Source organism: Cervus elaphus, chromosome X (assembly GCF_910594005.1).
Source record: "Cervus elaphus chromosome X, mCerEla1.1, whole genome shotgun sequence".
Classification (NCBI taxonomy): domain Eukaryota; kingdom Metazoa; phylum Chordata; class Mammalia; order Artiodactyla; family Cervidae; genus Cervus; species Cervus elaphus.
Window position 1 is genome coordinate 121,935,919 of NC_057848.1, and position 20,470 is coordinate 121,956,388.

Sequence of the window (20,470 nt, forward strand, 5' to 3'; positions counted from 1 at the left end):
GGATCAGGTCAAGGTGCCCCCTATGGCAGAAGGCCCTAGGGGACCCGCCCCTCATCACGGCTCTCCTCGGATCTCCCGGCTCTCTCTCCATCATGCTGTGACAGTCACATAGCCCTCCTCATTCTTTTCATACACTCTACACTGAGTTCCACTCCCCAGTTTTTCCACTGGCCTTAACTCTGTCTGGGACACTTTTCTACCAGATAGGCATCTCCTCTAGGCTTTTGCTCAAATGTCACGATCTTAGAAGGAACATCCCTGGCCACTCTTTCTAGATATCATCCCCTCTATTTCACTATCCCGGTTTAATGTTAACCATAGCCGTTATGAACACCCGATAAATTATCTTTTGGGGCTGTATGACCCCAACACAATGTAAGTTCCATGAAGCCAAGGTTGATTTTCTCTTTCCTAACACACATAGTTGTGCTTGACAGAAACTGTGGAGAGGATGAATGAATGTCGGAATGATTAAGCAAATTTAAACTTGTTGAGAGAGGCATAGCTAGACAGGCTGAGGATTCCGCTAGGAAACATATTCAGGGGTGACAAGATGGTGACAAAGCCATGGTCTTTATCTCACCTATGCAGTATCCTTGGGTCCCCTCGGAGTTGACCCCTTTCCTAACAGAATGGAAAGTCCTGTTGTCCTTCTCACATATTACTCCCAGTCAACGACAGAGGCCTTCCCCACTCCAGACCTTCAGATCCCAGTCCGAAGCTTTCTCTCCCCTGCCTGCTGGGGGACTGTGGCTGGCTTTCTACATTGAGACCTGCTCTGTATTAAACAGGAAAGCACAAACAAGCACAATGCCCAGCACACAGAAAATGCTTTCCATGCTTCCTGTTATGATAGTGGCCACTACAGAGAAGTAATCTTCAGTTTATGGAGACATTTTTCTGAGTCCAAGATTGCAGCAATCGGCGGGGTTTTCATCTAACTTTGCCTTTCCACCCTTGGAGGATCATCCACCCTCTAGCGGTCCACCGGCATCTACATCGGCTGTTCCCCAGGCTCACCACCAAGGGGCGCGCCAGATGAAACAGTTCGGTCCTGGGATGTACCACGCAGGGGTAGCGGTAAGACCACCCAGTCTGGAAGGTACCATTGGAGAGGGCCTATGACAACACAGAGAGTACCTTTACCCCGCGTCGGGCATCGACCAGAGTTCCTAGCGGAGGCACCCATGGCACCACTGGCTCCATCCCCATTCGCTCCATTCCGGCTTCCCGCTGCATGCGAGTCCGAGTGGACACCGGTATTAAGCGGCAGCTGTCCTCGTCACTTTTCCAATTCCACCCCTTCGTTTCTACATGGTTACATCCAAGGGGGGACGGCTGCGGAGCGAGCTGGGCTGCCAGTTTGGGGTCTGGCGTCAGGGAGAGTGCTGGGCATTGATTGGTCACCGCGAGATCGCCGGAGTGAGCTCTTCCGGGGCGCGGATAGGCGCCGGAAGTCCCGCGAGTCCCGCCCTGCTTCGTCTCCTGCCCAGTTCCAGTTGGCTGGCTGGCCGTTACAGGACTGGGATGGCAGAGCTGGACCTGAGGACGAGAGGCTTGTTGCCGTTCGCGAGTTTTTAGAGCATAGTTTTTCTCCGAGTTGTATTGCTTTTCCCGAAGGGGTCGAATAGCTGCCCTGGTTAGTGGCGAGGTTTGGCGCAGTCGCTGGCTGTGCATGGTGACGGCGTTTCGGGCTTATTTAGCTCTCGATCAGTCTGGATTGTGTGGCAGCGCACGGATATTCGCACAAATGCATGCAATTCATGTCCAGGGAGAGGTCTCTGAGTTAGCTGTCTCTCGCTGGAGACTAACCTGTGCCAGGGAGCCTGGGCTTGTGTATCACTACGTGTTGCAACACAGGTCCTGTTTGGGTACATTTGATCTCCTTGAGCCTTTGGGCAGAGTCGTGAGTGATGGGATATTTGATCTGAGTGGATTTTGTGAGCCATAGTACAAAGTCCCTAGGATGTGTGTGCCTGTATTCTGGGGTGTGCATTTTTGGAGCTCTCTGGCCTTTCAGTCCCTGGGTGTGAGATCCCTTTGTAGGCGTGTGCACCTGAGATTGTGAGACCTCTGAGTTTTTGATTCTGGCCCCAAGTTGTGATGTCTCTGAGCTGCTTTAAGGATGGGTTTGTCTAAAGGTGCGAAGTCTCAGCTGCTTGGGGATCTGTGCACAGGGTGCAGGTTTTCCATTTGTCTGGGGACTTTATCTGAAGGGTACATGATGTTTTTGAGTTATTAAAAGTTCTCTTTCCGTTTAGGGTTTTTGCATTAGGTTGGTAAGTGTCCGAGTGGTTTGGGAGTCAGTCTCCATGGTGTGAAGTATCTGTGCAGTTCTCATTTGTTTCTGTCTTGAAGACTTTGGTCTGTTTGGATGGTCTTTGTCACAGCGTGTATGGTTATGGTCTCAGCTGTGTTTGAGGGTCTGAGACAAGTTGTGTGCTGTCTGTGCAGAGATTCAGTGAGCTCTTTTTGGTGTCTCTGGGTATCTATCTGGGCTGTCTGGAGTCTCTGTGTCAGAAATAAAACCTCTTATGTTCTTGACTGTGATGTCTCTGTCCAGGAACTGAGGGTTTGGAAACTGGCAGACATGATTCCAAGACATGGAACCTGACGTGCTGACTGTGTGTTGTTGAGCATATCAGTTGTCTCCTGGAATCTCAGTATGTATCATAATTAATACAGTGGGGCCAGTGCATGTTTTGCAGGGTACCTGTGCATGTTAGCGATGTGTGCAAAGGGCCTCGCTTCAGACTATCCTTCAGCAAATGTTTTCTGAGCACCTTTCATATACATGAGCACTGCTGGAGGAGTTTGTGACAGGACAGAACTGACCAAGTCTCTCCTTTCATAGACTTGGTGGTCAGTAAATAAATCAAGGGTGGCAGGCACTATGAAGAAAGATAATGCTAGATCAGGGGAAAGGGTATATGTAGGTATGATGTTCTTATTTTGTTCAAGGTAAGGAGGGAAAGTCTCCCTGAAAGATGGCAAGTAAGCAGAGATCTGGAGGAAGTGAGGGAGCAGGCTATGGGGTTATCTAAGGGAAGAGCATTCCAGGCAGAAGGAACAACAAATGCAACTGTCCTGGCATGGAAATCTACTTGGCGAGCTCCTGAATGTCAAGGAGTCCTGCGATGCACTGGGTTTGGTATGTAGCACTCATTGAAAGGGGTCTGGTTGCTGCTGTCTCTGTTTCTCCCACAATTTGTGATCATCTGCATTTCACAGATGAAGGACTGAAGGCTCCAACGTGTGCCCTGCACCTTCTCTCCTTCCTATCCCTGAAATTAGGAGTGAGACCTTCTGGTCCATCATGAGAGAGAGAGTTTCAGTGTCCCAGCTGCAGGGATGTCACACTGAATGTCAGCCAAGCAGCAGAGATCAGTTATAATGTGGGAATCATGCCTCGTAACATTCGTACTCTTGATGGAGGGCAGGACTTAAGAAGGAAAAGGGAACTGGGGCAAAGGACAGAGGCAGGAAGGGAAGTTGGAGGACAACTAGGGGGAAAATAAAAAGAATGGCTTCATCCCATTACTTGGGTTTGGCCCAGTTCACATTGATTGGCTGACTATATTAGGACATAGTCACCTTCTCCTGTCCCTACCCTTTCTTTCCCTTCCCTTCTTTGTGCCTGAGCAAGTCAGTCCTAAAGCCATTAGGTGTTGCCAGGCAAGGCATGTGTATGTGTAAAGGGGCATCCCTGCCTTGGGAGTCAGAGCCCAAGGTGGAAAGAAGGATATCCCTGGGGATTGGGTGGGACGGAGGCTAACTGCTTCATGGATTCAAGCTTGAGTGAGGTGTGGAAGTCAAGGGCAAGGGATGGTTCCGCATAGATTGTGAGGAGGACCCTTTCGTGGAGGAGGGATCACTTATATGCATTGGGATTCATCAACTCAGCAAATAGATAAGAATACTGAGAGCCACGTCTGTCATTTTTGGAAAAGGGAATTTCCAGTATGGAAAGGAAGTAAACTAGAACAAATCTGAAGAATTCTACTGGGATTAAAGGTCTCCATGCAGACTTCTTGTATTCGATAGGTGTGCATATGTGGCTAGACTGATATGTAACTATAGATGTGTGTCTATGTGTTTGTGTGTGTGATTGTGTATACACATATATTCCCAAGTTACTGGAAACAGCAACATTCCAATGGCAATAATTACACCAGTCCCCAGATCCTAGCTTCTGAACCCCTTTCTCCACTAAATGACAGGTTCCCAGGCTGAGGAAGGAAAGGATAAATGAGCCTGGTTCACCTTGTCATATCAGTAATAAGGGAAAGTTCAAGAATGATGGGGAGATGTCAGAGGGACACAGAATATAGCTTGAGGGCTCTCCCACCAGAAACACTTAGTTCTCTCTTATTTTGTCCACCTTTTCTGAGGTATTATTGACATATAACCTGTAAGTTTAAGATGCCAATGTGATGATTTGATACAGACATATTTGGCAAAACGATTACCACAGCAGGGTTGGCACTCTATCCCCTCACATAATCCTTTTTAAAAATTGTTGAGGAAATAACATCTCAGATCTACCCTCTTAGCTTTCACTGTAGTATACAGTTTTGTTCATTATACTCACCATGCTATACATTGGATCCCTGTAACCTATTCATCTCATACCTGGAAGTTTGTACCCTGTATTCAACATTTTGCACAGGCCCTGGAAACCACCATTCTAAACTCTTATTTCTGTAAGTTTGACTTTTTTAGATTCTGCATATAAGTGAGAACATACCATGTATGTCTTTCTCTCTTTCAATTTTTTCACTTAGCATAAACCCTTTGAAGTCCATTCATGTTGTTGCAAAAGGCAGAATTTTCTTCTTTGTGACTGAATAATATTCCATTGTATATATTGCTACATTTTCTCTTTTAAAGTTAATTTGTTTTAATTGGGGGATAATTGCTTTACAATATTGTGATGTTTTTGTCGTACATCAACATGAATCGGCCATAGGGCTTCACATGTCCCCCCATCCTGAACCACCCTCCCACCTCCCTCCGTACCCTGTCCCTCTGGGTTGTCCCAGAGTACCGGCTTTGGGTGCCCTGCTTCATGCATGGAACTTGACACTGGTCGTCTGTTTCACATATGGTAATGTGCATGTTTCAATGCGATTCTCTCAAATCATCCCACCCACTCCTCCCACTGAGTCCCAGGGTCTGTTCTTTACGTCTGTGTCTCCTTTGCTGCCCTGCATGTAGGGTCATTGGTACCGTCTTTCTAAATTGCATATATATGCGTTAATATATAGTATTTCTCTTTCTCTTTCTGACTTACTTCACTCTGTATAATAAGCTCCAGGTTCATCCACCTCATTAGAACTGACTCAAGTGTGTTCCTTTTTATACTTGAGAAATATTTCATTGTTATGTACCACAACGTCCTTCTCCGTTCGTGTGCCAGTGGGCATCTAGGTTGCTTCCAGGTCCTAGCTATTGTAAACAGTGCTGCGGTGAACATTGGGGTACATGTGTCTGTTTCACTTCTGGTTTCCTTGGGGTGTATGCCCAGCAGTGGGATTGGTGGATCACATGGCAGGTCTATTCCCAGTTTATAAAGGAATCCCACACTGTTCTCCGTAGTGGCTCTACCAGTTTGCATTCCCATCCACTGTATAAGAGGGTTGCCCTTCCTCCACACCCTAACCAGCATTTGTTGTTTGTAGACTTTTTGATGGTGGCCATTCTGACCCGTGTCACCACGTTTTCTGTATCCATTCATCCCTTCATAGACACTTAGTTGCTTACAACTTTTGGTTGAAGATGCAAAGTAAATTTCAGGTTAGTGTTACTCCTCCAAAGTTGTTTTTCAGAATCATTTGGCTATTCTAGTTCATTTGCCTTACCACAGAAATTTTATCCTCAATTAGTCAATATGTACAAAAATTTCCTGCTGGAATTTCTGACTGGAATTGTATGAAATTGTTGGACCTGTATGGGGACTACTGACATCCTAATTATATTGAATTTCTCAACCCGTGCCCCCATTTTGTTAGGTCTTATTTAAGGAACCACATTGCATTACCTTTTCTGTCATTGTTTTGCCAAGTCTAATTCTCATATATTAAATTCTGAAGATCTGAATCTGATGAAGGTATGAAAATATTAGTAGTTAGACTTTCATCAGCAATGCTTTGTTTCTTATGTAGTTTTTACATTGCCCGTTTATTGTGTTTTTTATTTTTTCTGCTAATGTTCATGATTGTTTAATCCAAGGGTGATGGTATGGGTATTTTCTGGGGTAAGTCGTGAGATGTTCAGCTGTGTTTTGGGATGGAGAGTCTGAGGACAGGGGCACAGGGGAGAGAGAGCAGAGTAGGGGTGGGGGAGGTGAACGCGTGGGGGCAGGGACGGGGGGGCTGCTAGTACAAGCGGAAACAGAAGTGAAGAGACACAGGAGGAAGAGCTCCCCTTCTGCACCGTGCGTAGCTCTCCGTACATATACGCATAATGAAGTCTTTGAGTACTCATAGCTACACTGTGAGGTGAGCATCTGTAATGCTATCATCCCTTTCGTCAGCTGAGGAGCAGACACACATAGATGATAATGGGTGAATGCATATGCACAAAGTCACCTAGCTGGCAAGAGATGAGTCAGATTGGTGCCCAGGCCAGAGAGAAACAGCCAGGTGTGGGATCTGACCCCCAACCTGGAATACAGGGCAGTGTCTGGTGTACTCTGGGTCAAAAGGCAGATCAACATGTCCATCCTCCTGAAACATTACCATGGATCTGAGTATGGATTGGACACAGTGTCTCCTAAGTGCGTGACAGACCATGGGGTGTCATGTCAACATGCACACATCACAGAGAACAGTTCCTGGTTCATACCAAAGTCTAAACAGTGCTTCCTCTGACCAACATTAGTGGAGCACCCTCATCATTATGGAAAGTAGCATAAGCATAGTATAATATAATGATACACAGACAGAGCAACAGATCCAATATCATGAAGACATTACCTCCCCCATCTCGTGATTTTCTTAAATGCAGAGATCAAAACCTGGAAGGCAGTAGACCACATCCTAAGTTTTTTTCTCTGAAGTGTGACTTTCTAGATAAGTTCCAAATAACATTTTATTAGTATTGTAATTTGTTGTATCTTCATTGTTACATAGGCAGTTTTTCTGTTATAATTGAAAAATGGACTTTCTGAAGACTCGTTCTCCTCAGGTATCTTGAGGTTTCAGCATAAAAAAGTTGTGTTTGTATCCCTGCCAGGTGAAAACCCAATCGGCGCACTGAAGTCAGAAGTAATATCTTTGGTACCGTAGGTGGGGGGCTGTGGGGGGTAGAGAGGTCCTGATGGAAGGCTAGCTAAGCCTGCAAGCGTTGTGAAAAAGGTCAGTGACGCCATAGGCCCAAACCAGAAAACAGCTCACAGGTCCCAAGGAAGACACTGGTGTTCTGTCCACGGAAATGTCTGTGTTAGGACTTTCAGACCTTGGCTCTTTTGGCTCCCATGATGCAGTGGGGCGGCTGTGGATGGGAGTCACAGCCTCCCTGCAGCACCGCCCCCTTTGTGGGCAATCTGGAGCCCTTTTTGTGATGTCTTGGAGTCTACAGATTCCGAAGAGAAAGGAGAAAGAAGATACATGGCGCAGGGCGTACCTGCACCCACCCCGTGCATGTGGTGCTAGAGATGTGCTAGAGATGCAGGGGCAGCTTCTTAGAGGGACCAGGTGGGGATGAGCAGAGTTGGATTCGGTGACTCAGGATGAAATGTGGAAGTGAATGTAAAGGGAGAAAACACATTGAGAGGGGTAAACAGCTCCAACTCCCAACTCTGTAGCAGGGTAGGTGCTCCATGACTGTTGTGAGAAGGCTGCCTGGTCTGAGCTCTGGGAGGGAGTGATGAGCATTCTAAGGACCCACATCAAACCTAAGCAGGGGGCGCTGAGTGTGTGAAGACAGAAGTCTCAGCCTTCACCACTGACAGACACAGAAAGCTTCTTAGCCCTGCTGAGAGTGGGGTGGTGGCACCTTAGGGAAGCTCAAAGGGAAGGTGGAGGTGGTGGTGGTTGTTCAGTCACTCAGTCGTGTCCGACGATTAACGAGCCCATGGCCTGCAGCACGCCAGGCTCCTCTGTCCTACACTATCTCCCCGAATTTGATCAAATTAATGTCCATTGTGTTGGTGATGCTGTCTAACCACCTCACCCTCTGTCTCCCCCTTTCTCCTCCTGCCTTCGATCTTTTCCAGCACTAGGGTGTTTTCCAATGAGTCAGCTATTCGCATCAGGTGGCCAAAGTATTGCAGCTTCAGCATCAGTCCTTCCAGTGAGTATTCAGAGTTCATTTCCTTTAGGATTGGCCGGGGTGTTCTCCTTAGTGTCTGAGGGATTCTAAAGAGTCATCTCTCTAGCACCACAATTCGAAAGCATCTCTCAGCCTTCTTAATGATCCAGCTCACACATCTGTACATGACTACTGGAAAAACCATAGTTTTGACTCTGCAGACCTTTGTCAGCAATGTGACGTCTCTGCTTTTTAATATGCTGTCTAGGTTTGTCGTGGGCTTCCTTGGGGGCTCAGCAGTAGAGAATCTGTCTGCAATGCAGGGGAGTTAGGACACCTGGGTTCAATCCCTGGGTCGGAAAGTTTCTCTGGAGGAGAGCATGGCAACCCACTCCAGTATTCTCGCCTGGAGAATCCCCCGGACAGAGGAGCCTGGCGGGCCTTGGTCCACGGGGTCGTAAAGAGTACACTGAGAGACATCACCTTCGAAACAGAATCTCTGGCCAATGGGCTGTCTCTCTAGTTTTACTCATCTCAGCTCAAATCTGTTCCCTGGCCTCAGAAGCCTCATGAGATAATGAAGGAAACTTGAGGCAGTGGTCATTTAAGCAGTGATTTGGTGCGAGATCTTTATTCGTTTGGGCCAGGTGACTGCAGGGAATGAAATGGGGTAGGGTGATGAAGGAAATGAGATGATGAATTTATTGCCCCGGCCACCTCCCTGCTCCCCAGGTAGCCGACTTCAGCAGGGCTGGCTGGTGTCAATGCCGTGTGTATAGGCTCACTTGTAACAACATCCTGTGTGTGGTATGAGTAACGTGGTGGGCAAATCAGACAGCATGGCCAAATATTCATTTCTCAGAGTGGATGGAGGGAGACGAGAGGAAAGAATGATGAACCATGGGTTAGTTGTGGGTCAGTTTCTAAAATCTCAGTATTTCTTCACAAGGTGTGTGTGTGTGAATTCTTTTCTTTATCTGAGAATTGGCTTTCTAGGTGAGGAAATATCATCGTGAGAGACTCCTTGTGACATGTGACAAGAGGTTGGGAGTGAATTGGGTTAAGGTCATTTTCCAAGTGTTTCACACCAAGTGTTTGTTTAAGGGGACAGCAGTGGCCTTAAAGAACTGAACTAAATGGTTGAAATACAGGTTTCAGTTCCTGAAATGTGAAGAGACTCTGGGATGTGTGTTCATCCTAGCCAGTGGTCACAGGCAACTCATAAACTCATAGGATTTGAACCGTGTCTTCCTAATGTCTTTTGCTTTCTGCCATTGAATGTGGTGGAGGCCTCAGTTCCGGTGACTAAAGTTCCTAAGTAACAGTTCTCTGAGAAAAGCCTCCAGAAAAGAGCAGTGCCTGGTAAGCTGATCTAAAATTTTAATATAGCCTGTGATGTAATTTTTGTTAGCTTCACCCAAGATAATGATCATTCAAAGAATATAGAGAGATGCACCTACTTTGGTACCTACCATTGGATTTTTCAAATGAACACACAGTAAGATTGGCCCAGTTTTCTTTCTTATTATTTATCTATTTATTGTTGGCTGCACTGAGTCTTTGTTCCTGCACGAGGCTTTCTCTAGTTGTGGAGAAGGAGGACTACCCTTTAGTGGCAGTGCATGCGCTTCTCATTTCAGAGACTTCTCTTGTTGCGGAGAATGGACTCTAGGCTCGAGGGCTTCAGTAGTCGAAGCAGGTGGGTTCAGTAGTTGTGACACATAGTCTTAGTTGCCCTGCGGCACGTGGAATCTTCCTGGACTAGGGACTGAACACCTGCCCCATTGCATTGGCAGGTGGGTTCTGTTTTATTTTTTTAATGATTAATTTATTTTAATCAGAGGATAATTACTATACCATATTGTGATGGTTTTTGCCATATATCAACATGAATCGGCCGCAGGTATACATGTGTCCTCCCCTCCTGAACCCCCATCCCACCTGCCTCCCCACCCTATCCCTCTGGGTTGTCCCAGAGCACCGTCTTTGGGTGCCCTGCTTCATGCATTGAACTTGCACTGGTCATCTGTTTTACATATGGGAATGTGTATGTTTCACTGCTATTCTCTCAGATCATCCCACCCTCGCCTTCTTTTACCGGGTTGAAAAGTATGTTCTGTCCGTCTCTGTCCCCTTTGCTTCCCTGCATGTAGAATCATTGCTACTGCCTTTCTAAATTCCATATATGTGCATTAATATAAGTGTTTGTCCTTCTCTTTCTGACCTACTTCTCTCTGTGTAACAGGCTCCAGGTTCATCCACCTCATTAGCACTGATTCAAATGTCTTCCTTTTTATAGCTGAGTAATATTCCATTGTGTATATGCACCACAACTTCCTTATCCATTCATCTGCCGATGGACATCTAGGTTCCCTCCGTGTCCTAGCTGTTGTAAATAGTGCTGCTGTGAACATTGGGGTACATGTGTCTGTTTCACTTCTGGTTTCCTCAGGGTGGTTTCCCTCAGCAGTGGGATTGCTGGGTCGTGTGGCAGTTCTGTTCCCAGTGTTTTAAGGAATCACCACTCTGTTCTCCATAGTGGCTGTATCAGTTTGCGTTCCCACCAACAGTGGAAGAAGGTTCCCTTTTCTCTGCACCATCTCCAGCATTTATTGTTTGTAGACTTTTTGATGATGGCCATTCTGACCTGTGTGAGATGATACCTCATTGTGGTTTTGATTTGCAGTTTTCTAATAATGCGTGATGTTGAGCATCTCTTCCATGTGCTTGGTAGCCATCTGTATGTCTTTGGAGAAATGTCTGTTTAGGTCTCTTGGCCACTTTTTATGGGGTTGTTCGTTTTCCTGGTATTGAGCTGCATGATCTGCTTGTATATTTTGGAGATTCATTCTTTGTCAGTTGTTTCATTTGCTATTATTTTCTCCTGCTCTGAGGGCTGTCTTTTCACCTTGCTTATAGTTTCCTTTGTTGTGCAAAAGCATTTAAGGTAAATTTGGTCCCTTTTGTTTATTTTTGTTTTTATTTCCATTACTCTTGGAGGTGGGTCATAGAGGATCTTGCTGTGATTTATGTCAGAGAGTGTTCTGCCTATGGTTTCCTCTTAAGAGTTTTACAGTTTGGGGTCTTACATTTAGGTCTTTAATCCATTTTGAGTTTATTACTGTGTATGGTGTTAGAAAGTGCTCCAGTCTCATTCTTTTACACGTAGTTGAGCATTTTCCCCAGCATCACTTGTTGAAGAGACTTTGTTTACACCATTGTATATTTGTTCGTCCTTTGTCAAAGATAACCTGTGCATAGGTGTGTGGATTTATCTCTGGGTTCTCTATTTTGTTCCACTGATCTATATTTCTGTCTTTGTGCCAGTACCATACTCTCTTGATGACTATAGCTTTGTAGTAGAGCCTGGAGTCAGGCAGGTTGATTCCTCCAGTTCCATTCTTCTTTCTCAAGATGGCTTTGGGTATTCGAGTCTTTAGTGTTTCCATACAGACTGTGAAATTATTTGTTCTCCTTCTGTGAAAAGTACCTTTGGTAGTTCGATCGGGATTGTGATGAATCTATAGATTGCTTTGGGTAGTAATATACTGATTCTTCCAATCCAAGAACATGGTACATTTCTCCATCTGTTTGTGTCATCTTTGATTTCTTTCATCAGTTTTTTTCATAGTTTTCTGTATACAGGTCTTTTGTTTCTTTACGTAAATTTATTCCTAAGTATTTTATTCTTTTCATTGCAATGGTGAATGGGATTGTTTCCTTAATTACTCTTTCTGATTTTTCCTTATTAGTTTATAGGAATGCAAGGGGTTTCTGTGTGTTAATTTTATATTGCAGGCACATTCTTAACCACTGGTCCATCAGGGAATTCCTGGCCTGCTTGTCTTTGGGTGTGCAGCTCTCTGAACTCTGACACACCGAGAGATTCCAGTGATCACCACCACGGCCAGGACACAGGCCACGTCCATCACCCTAAAAATGCCCTTTCTGGTTTCCCCTCCCACACCCCAATTCCTGGCACAAGCATCTGTCCTCCTTCACTGCATTTTGTCCTTTGCAATTTTAAAATTCCTTACATATTCTGAATATAAGACCTTTTTCAGATCTGTGATTCACAAACATCTTTCCCCTAATAACAAATAGCTTCCCTTTTCATTACAGGAGACATGAGTGATGAAATGTACTTTTCCTCCCCACACTCGGAGCCCAATGTTGTCTAGTCAGCAGGTGCCTGTGAGATTCTTCCAAAGTGAAAATGAATTCTGCTGTCTGTCAGTCTGTGCTCTCAGCTAGCCCCCAGAGCTATATTTCTGCAGAAATCCATGAGTCTTCTGCAGACAGAGGCGCTTGAGAACAGGTATATTTATTGGAGTCTGAACTTGTGATCTCATCAGAGAGTTTCAGAGCTCAACCCATCTTGCAGGACTTGTCTCCCAGCTCCAAGGGAGCTTTTCTTCTTGAAACTCAGAGGCATGAATTTAGTCAGTGTGGGCACGTTTAGCAGGGCGAACATGGCATTTCAAGGTTGTTCATCTTTTACCAGGTATCAGACCACATTCAATGTATTTCTTTCTGTCACCTTGTTGAATCCTCCTTCAAAGACCCATCATTTTGGACGATTTCAATCCTAATTAATGAGGTGAGAATGCAGAGGACAGATAAGTTAGGGGGATTGCTCAGAGTCGCATAGGCCGCCAGAGAAAAAGTGACCCACAAACCTCGGCATCCTCCATTCAGAGCCCCCACTCTTTATTTCTTCAGTAAAGTTGCCATGCGTGTGTGCATGCCAAGTCACATTAGCCATGTCCAACTCTTTTCGACGACATGACTGTAGCCCACCAGGCTCCTCTGTCCATGGGATTCTCCAGGCAAGAATACTGGAGTGGGTTGCCACGCCCTCCTCCAGGGGATCTTCCCGACCCAGGAATCCAACCCACGCCTCCTGCAGCTCCAGCAATGCAGGAGGATACTTTACTGCTGAGCCACCGGGGAGGCCCAAGGTTGACATATGATATTATATTTGTTTCAAGTGCACAACAAAGTGATTCCATATTTTTAAACATTATGAAATGAATTGCCATGATAAGTTTGGTTCCCATGTGTCACCACAGAGATTTATTACAAGGTTATTGACTATATTCCCTGTGTGTACATTCCATTCCCATGACTTATTTTATAACTGGAAGTTTGTATCTCCTAATCCGTTCCCTGTTTTACACATCTCCCTACTCCTTGCTCCTCTGGTAACCACCAGTTTGTTCTCTGTGTCTCTGACTCTATTTCTATCTTGTTTCCTGTGTTCTCTTATTTTATTTCTGAGGTTCCACATATAAATAAAACTGTGCGGTATTAGTCTTTCTCTGTGTGCCTAGTTTCACTTGGCATCATATCCTCTAGGTCCATCCATGTTGTCGACAATGACAAGATTTCGTTCTTTTTTTTTTTTTTTTTTTTTTGCTGAGTAATATTCCACTGTGCGTGTGTGTATACCATTTCTTCCTTTTTGATTCATCTATCGATGGGCGCTTAGGTTCCTTCCATATCTTGGCTCCCCTTGGCTGTAAATAATGCTGCAGTGGACAGAGGAGCATATATATCTTTTGTGACTAGTGTTTCTTCTGTTCTTGAGGAAAATACTGAGAAGTGGAACTGCTGGATCATATGGTGGTTCTGGTTTTCAGTTTTTGAGGAAACCCTCATTGTCTCCATAGCGGCTGCACCAATATACATTTCCACCAACACCGCACGAGGGTTTCCTTTTCTCTGCATCCTCGCCAACATTTCTTACTTGTCTTTTTGATAATAGCTACTTGACAGGTATGAGGAAGTACTTCACTGTGCTCTTGATTTTCTAATCCCTGATGAGGAGATGTTGAGCATCTTTTCATATGTCTATTAGCCATGTGTATCTCTTCTTTGCAGAAATGTCTATTCAGTGCTTTGCCCCATTTTAAAATCGGGTTTTGGGTGTTTCCCCAATACCTCCTATGAGTCCTTTAGCTGTTTTGGATATCTACCTCTTTTCGGATGTATATCATTGCTCATATCTTCTCCCACTCAGCAGGTTGCCTTTTTCTTTTGTTGACGGTTTCCCTTGATGTGTAAAAGCTTTTTAGTTTGATGAACTCCCATTTGTATACTTTTGCTTTTGTTGCTCTTGCCCGAGGAGACATGTCAAAAAAAAACTATTGCCAAGAACTGTGTCAAAGAGCATACTGGCTGCATCTTCTTCTCGGAGCTTTATGGTTTAAGGTCTAACAATTTCGTCTTTAATCTTGTGTAGTTGTTGTTGAGTTTTGAATGTTGTGTAAGAAAAGGGTCCAGTTTTCCCATAACCATTTATTGAAGAGACAGCATTTTCCATGATGGATGTTCTTGGCTCCTTTGTCATAGACTAATAGGCCATATGAGTGCAGGTTTATTTCTGACAGAGCATCCGCAACTGTACCCTGTGTAAAGGCTGGGGTGAAGTGAGAAGACCCGGTGACTTTGGTGCCCGTCCACAGCTGGTGGCACACCAGGTCTGGATAAGGTACGTCATTGATGCTAGCCACAATGCACTGGGGCAGGGATGGTCATCCCCACCTGGCACAAGTTCCCCAGGGTGGGATGCAATGGGCTCACTCCAGCAGCCAACCCAGGTCCAGGTCGATCCCGCCATCCACAGTCCCTCATTTAGCCAATCATGAAGGTTTTCACTGTATGTGTTACATCTCCTCCATGCCATGCCAGGCCGGCTGTTGAGACGGGGAGGTGAGGAGGAATTGCGTGGCCAGTCCCTGCCCTCGAGAGTTGAGTCATTAAGCAGAGAGGAGATCTGACACCCTTAGATGTGGTGGTGAGTGCATCACTGATCCCCTGTGAGGCTGCGGTGCTAGGAGACGAGAAAAATGACAAGGATCAGGGTAGATGAAGTGGACATGGTGGGGGAGGGGACAGGGTATTCTGGGTCCTTGCTGTGCCAGTCCAAACTGCAGAATTACCCACAGCCTGCATGAGGGCGCCCGGAGGATGGATGGGCGGCTGTAAATGAGGATATCAGCAGTGCCACCCCATCCCCACCTCAAAGTCTGTGTCCCCAACCTGCCTATTGGGAGTTGGTGATCTGGGGGTCACTTCTGAGACAGCATACTCTCCCCAGTTACAGAGTAGGAGCCAGAATCCCGTGATGTGCAGAGATGTCCCGCCAGTCAAATCCTAGGCCAGAGACCGAGCCATAGGAACCAACAGGCCAGAGAATACTGGATGGGAGTTGGCTTAAATGCAGTGGCCAAATAACAAATCTGAATGTACCTGTAGCAAGCAACGATATTGAACCATTCTTTTAAAGACTTCCCACAAAAGGAAGTCCTGGGCCGCCTGGTTTCATCAGTGAAATCTATCAAATGTTTAAAGAAGACCTAGCACCCATCCTTCACAGATTCTTCCTGAATAGATAGGAAGGAGGAGGGAACATTTCCTAATTCATCCTATAAGCACAGTATTAGCCGGGTACCAAAGCCAGACTTGACATCACCAGAAAGCTACTGACCCATATCTATCATGAATAGCGATGCATATACCCTCAACACAGTATCAGCAAACCAAATCGAGAAACATTTTGCAAAGGGCTGTGTGAGATTGTTCCCAGGATTGCAGTATTGGACCAACACTCAACTTCAGTTATGGGAAACAGCATATTGATATAAGGAAGGACGGAAACCACCTGTCATCTTGACAGACAAAGAAAAAGCATTTGACACAGTGCAAGACCCGTTCATGACAAATAAGTAAATAACTAAATCAATAACCATGGTCAACCATCTCGGGATAGAATGGATCATCGTCGTGGTGCTGAAGGACATCCCCGAGAACCATCCAGCTCTTGTCACATCACATCTAGGAGTGTCTGAGTGAATGCTTGCCTCTTGAGATCCAGACCAAGGAGACGAGGTCTGCTTCAACCGCCTCTATTCCACACTGCCGGAAGGTTCTAGCCTGTGCACCGTGCAGAAGGAGAAATGACATCATGGAGAAATGAGAAATGAAACCTATGTCCACACAAATACTTCTCCTTTCGGGTCTTTCACAGCAGCACTGTTTGTAATCTCCAAATAGTGGAGCAGCCTAAAAAGTCTTGTCAGCTGGAGGGTGGTAAACAAAGTATTCTGTAGCCATACAGTGGAATAGCATACATGCATGAAAAGTGATGAACTTCTGCTTTCTGCTGCCACATGGGTGAGCCTGCAAAGCATTACGCTAAGTGAAAGAACCCAGACACAAAAGGCCACTTCCTGCAGGAGTCTGTTGATGTGAAATGCCCAGAAAGGGCAAATCTACAGAGGCAGAAATTAGATGAGAGGATGCCTGGGCCTGCAGGTCCTGTTGGGGATCGACTGTATTTGGAAAAAAAAAAAAAAAAAGATAGGAAAAAAAAAAGCTAAAAGACAACTAAAAAAAAATTACTTGCTTGTGAAAATGCAAATCAAGTATGTCAAAAGGCTATAGCTCCAATTCATGAGACAGGGACTATTTTTGATTATTTGAAGGCTTGTCACCATATAAGATCAGAAACTCAAAAGATGTAAATGCTAGCTGAAACAATGGTTGCTGCCTTAAGAAAAGAAAATGAAGGATGCTTTACATGTGGAGATAAAAACCATTTAAAAACGGGCTGTCCTAAGAAAGCTAATAAAAAACCTGCAAAAAATCTGCCCCTTGCTGCCATAGAGAAATGCATTGGGCCAAAGAGTGTAAATCTAAATTTGATATTGAAGGGAAACCTATTCCGGGAAACTCCAAGCAGGAGACCCCCCCCAGGTCCCCTTCAACAAAAGCCAGGGGCAAATTCCACCTTTTCCCTCAAACCCTCAACATCTGGCAGTGCTGCGGCCGATATACCAGCCCTAAATGACTTTCTCCTTTACCCTCAAGCAGTCCCCTCTAGAATACCTACCGGACTTTTTGGGGCCCTGCCCCCACAAACCTTCGGTCTTTTACTTGGCCGACCTAGTTTGATGTAACAGGCAGGAAGGCCAGGGGTCTCCAAATGGAGAAAATAGGCTGTAAGTGTCAGACATTTTTATCTCTCTTAAGTGGCAGGAGGAAGCAAACTAGAGATGTTTCTTTTTTCTTTTCTTCTTTCTCTATACAAATTTAAAAGGTTTCTCTTAAAATACTGTGTTGCCATAAGGACACCTGGTTTCACTTGAAGTTAACTATTCTCAAACCCTGAGTTAACCAATGCATTTTTCTTATGGAAATGCTTGTCTTAAGCTATGTTAATGTGCTATACATTTACCCCAGACTCTATCTTCAAGTAGGGTTCCGCCTTATGGCTCAGAACCTACTTGACAAACAGGTATATTTTACTCATGCAAATGTTCTCTTAAGCTTTGTTAATGAAACTATTTGCTTGGAAACCTGCCTTTCTTCAAGATTCATGTCAATCATTTTGATAAGGGGACGACTCACCTGCTGCCAAGGTTATCTCAAAATGCATGTTGTGGGTGAGGGGCCTGGTGCTATTCTCTTCAGTTTTGAGACATTTCCTTTCTCTGATTAGGCAGACTGCTGGTAGTTATATGACATATGGCTAAAGACTTGCAGAGGGCCGCTCTTTCTGCCCCCTTCTGATGACTATGTCAGAAACTTTATCTCCTTTATACTTTAATAAAACTTTATTACAAATAAATCTCAATTTGAGAACACATTACAAACTTCTACCGATTTCCAATTAGCTTTTCTAAAATATTTTGGAAAAGTTTCATTTCATTATCCTTCTGGTAAGCTGTGGAATTTCTTCAAAAACACTGAATTTATTATTTCTCACATTTCTTTTATATAGATGGGACTAGAAACGTCAAAGCTTCATTCTGGTCTCTTAAAAAATATAGTCTTTCATACTAAATTTCATTCTGCTCAACAAAATAAATTATATGCTCTTATTCAAGTTATTTGCCTACATCCTTACCCCTTTAATATAGCCTCTGATTCTACATATTCAGTTTTTGTATTAAAAAATATAGAAACCTCCACCATAAACTCCTAGTTCTATTAAAACAGACAATGGCCCTGCCTACATTTCTAGACACTTTAAACAATTTTTACAATCTTTTTCTATTAAACATATTACAGGTATTCCTTTTGATCCACAGACACGACATAGTCGAATGAACACATCACACAGTAAAGTTACAAATAAAAACATTAAAGAAGGGGGAATACACAGGTACACTACTGTCTTCCTTATCTAAAGCAGGCTTTACTAGATTCCAACATAAGATATTTTCTAAACCCTAAACTGTTACTAATACAGCTTTATTTGTTTTAAATTTTTTAAACCTACCACAGGGAAATATGTTAACAAGAGCAGAAAGACATTTCGAGGAATTGAAGGACACTTCTCTGCCTCTGCCCATTTGGTATCAAGACGGGTTCAATAAACAACAGAAGTCTGGGAAATTAATCTTACGGGGAAAGGGATATGCTTGTATTTCCCCAGATGGATCCAACAAACTTTTTCCTCGAAACATGCAACCCAAGGGGGCCCCCGACATTCAAAATGGAGACAAAACGACAAGAACCCCGGGAGGAAGAAATTCCAATACGGGCCATGGCGGCTCTAAAGATCTCCAGAAAGCGCCGCCCTCGGCGGCATCAACCCTATGACCTCCCCTCTTGGGGACAAATAAAAACCCTCACTAATCAAGTTAAAAATCTGATTTCTCAACAGGAAATGCCTCACAGTCCTGAAAACCTTCCTATTGCTATCCTGACCTGCGCGACGCCCCTGTCGAGCCAGATTAACAAATCAGACTTAACTGGGCTTACTTACCAAACCCCCCTTTATTACAGGTCATAAAATGGACTGAGAAAAGACCAGTCCTATCAACCAGTGACTCCATCCATATGCCCCCTCCCTGGAAGCCTCACACCCTGGGGAGGAGGGAAAACTAATGAACATTTCTTTAGGCTATGAAGTCCTTCCTTTGACTGGGCCCAGGAAAATTAGGCATATACCTCGGCCTACAAACTTGGGCTTTCATTCTGCCTCCAAAAGAAGACTTTCAGACATTGCTGCCCTTTCTTTTTCTGTGAACCATGTTTACTACTGAAACTTTAGGGAAAGAGTTAGGGAAAGAACAAAAAACCATTATATATTATGCTGCTAAAGTGGCTTTAAAGGTTACTAACACTATGTTGAAACAATACCATGACAAAGGACTTCTTGGCTGGCTTGAAGGTGGGTGGAATAGCACCTCCTCCTCCTGGAATCATCCTTGATAAACAATTTGGGCCAGAACAATGGGACATTTGGAAACTTGCTGCCAGCACCGAAGAACTTGGGACTTAGACCGGACATTTCACAGGGAACAGTCATGGTCATAGTAACTATTTCTTTTGCTATAATCAGTCATATTTTATACAGGCCTGTGTCCCACTGACAATTTAATCTGTAACTTGTATTAATTGCCAATTTTGTGTTACTCCTGTTCAATTCAATCATAGTACTTACAACTGGGAACAAATCAAATTCATTTACATTATAATGCCTCTCTGAATGTACAGTTACTGCAAAAGGAAATCTTTGAAACTTTTTCGAAACGTCTGCCCTCTTCCACTAATTTGAAAACCTTTAGCTGGACAGCTCGCTGATCAATTGTCTGGGCTAGACCAACGGGGATGGTTTCAAAGTATTACCCACAGCATTGGGTCTGGAACTGTAACTTTGGTGATTGTCTTGATAGTTATATTTGTTGTTTATCATCGCCTTCCTATAAGGTTGGTTGCTGCTGCTGCTGCTGCTGCTAAGTCGCTTCAGTCATGTCCGACTCTGTGCGACCCCATAGACGGCAGCCCACCAGGCTCCACCGTCCCTGGGATTCTCCAGGCAAGAACACTGGAGTGGGTTGCCATTTCCTTCTCCAAATAAGGTTGGTTAATACTAACCAAACTCATTTGGTCAGGATTTTTTTTTTTTTTTTTACAAATACAATAAAATAGGGGGAATTGTCAGGAAGCATTTGACAGGAGGCTTCCTGTGTGCTGTTGTGGATCTGTCAGGAATCCTTTGGTCCTTATTACTTGGCAGGCCTTTCCAGGGCCTGAGGAATCCAGGCATTTCCTTTGTTAGTTTCTCATTATGGTGATAAGTACCCTCTTCTCTCTCTAATAGGGATCCTCTTGTGTTTTGTCAATCTGGAATTTTAATCTTTATCTTTGCTGAGAATAACTACCTTGTAAGACAGTATATGCAGAAGGCAATGGCACCCCA

General features: G+C 44.5%; 1 protein-coding gene and 1 long non-coding RNA gene across 3 annotated transcripts in view; one reads left to right on the forward strand and one right to left on the reverse strand.

The window, feature by feature from the left end:
• The window catches only part of LOC122690037 (retinitis pigmentosa 1-like 1 protein), a 49,311-nt gene extending 47,930 nt beyond the window's left edge, over positions 1 to 1,381 (reverse strand). Inside the window, exon 1 of the mRNA XM_043896981.1 lies at positions 1,141 to 1,381. Within this exon, the coding sequence (XP_043752916.1) occupies positions 1,141 to 1,239 (99 nt within the window). The 5' untranslated portion in view covers positions 1,240 to 1,381. The remainder of the gene's footprint in view (positions 1 to 1,140) is intronic.
• Positions 1,382 to 1,561: 180 nt separating this feature from the next.
• Positions 1,562 to 18,904, forward strand: LOC122689039. Of its 2 annotated transcripts, XR_006339700.1 has the most exons (3): positions 1,562 to 3,151; positions 14,646 to 14,746; positions 18,547 to 18,904. It is a non-coding gene; the product is annotated as an uncharacterized LOC122689039 (long non-coding RNA). The 2 variants fall into 2 exon arrangements; XR_006339701.1 differs by lacking the exon at positions 14,646 to 14,746.
• Positions 18,905 to 20,470: the final 1,566 nt, after the last annotated feature.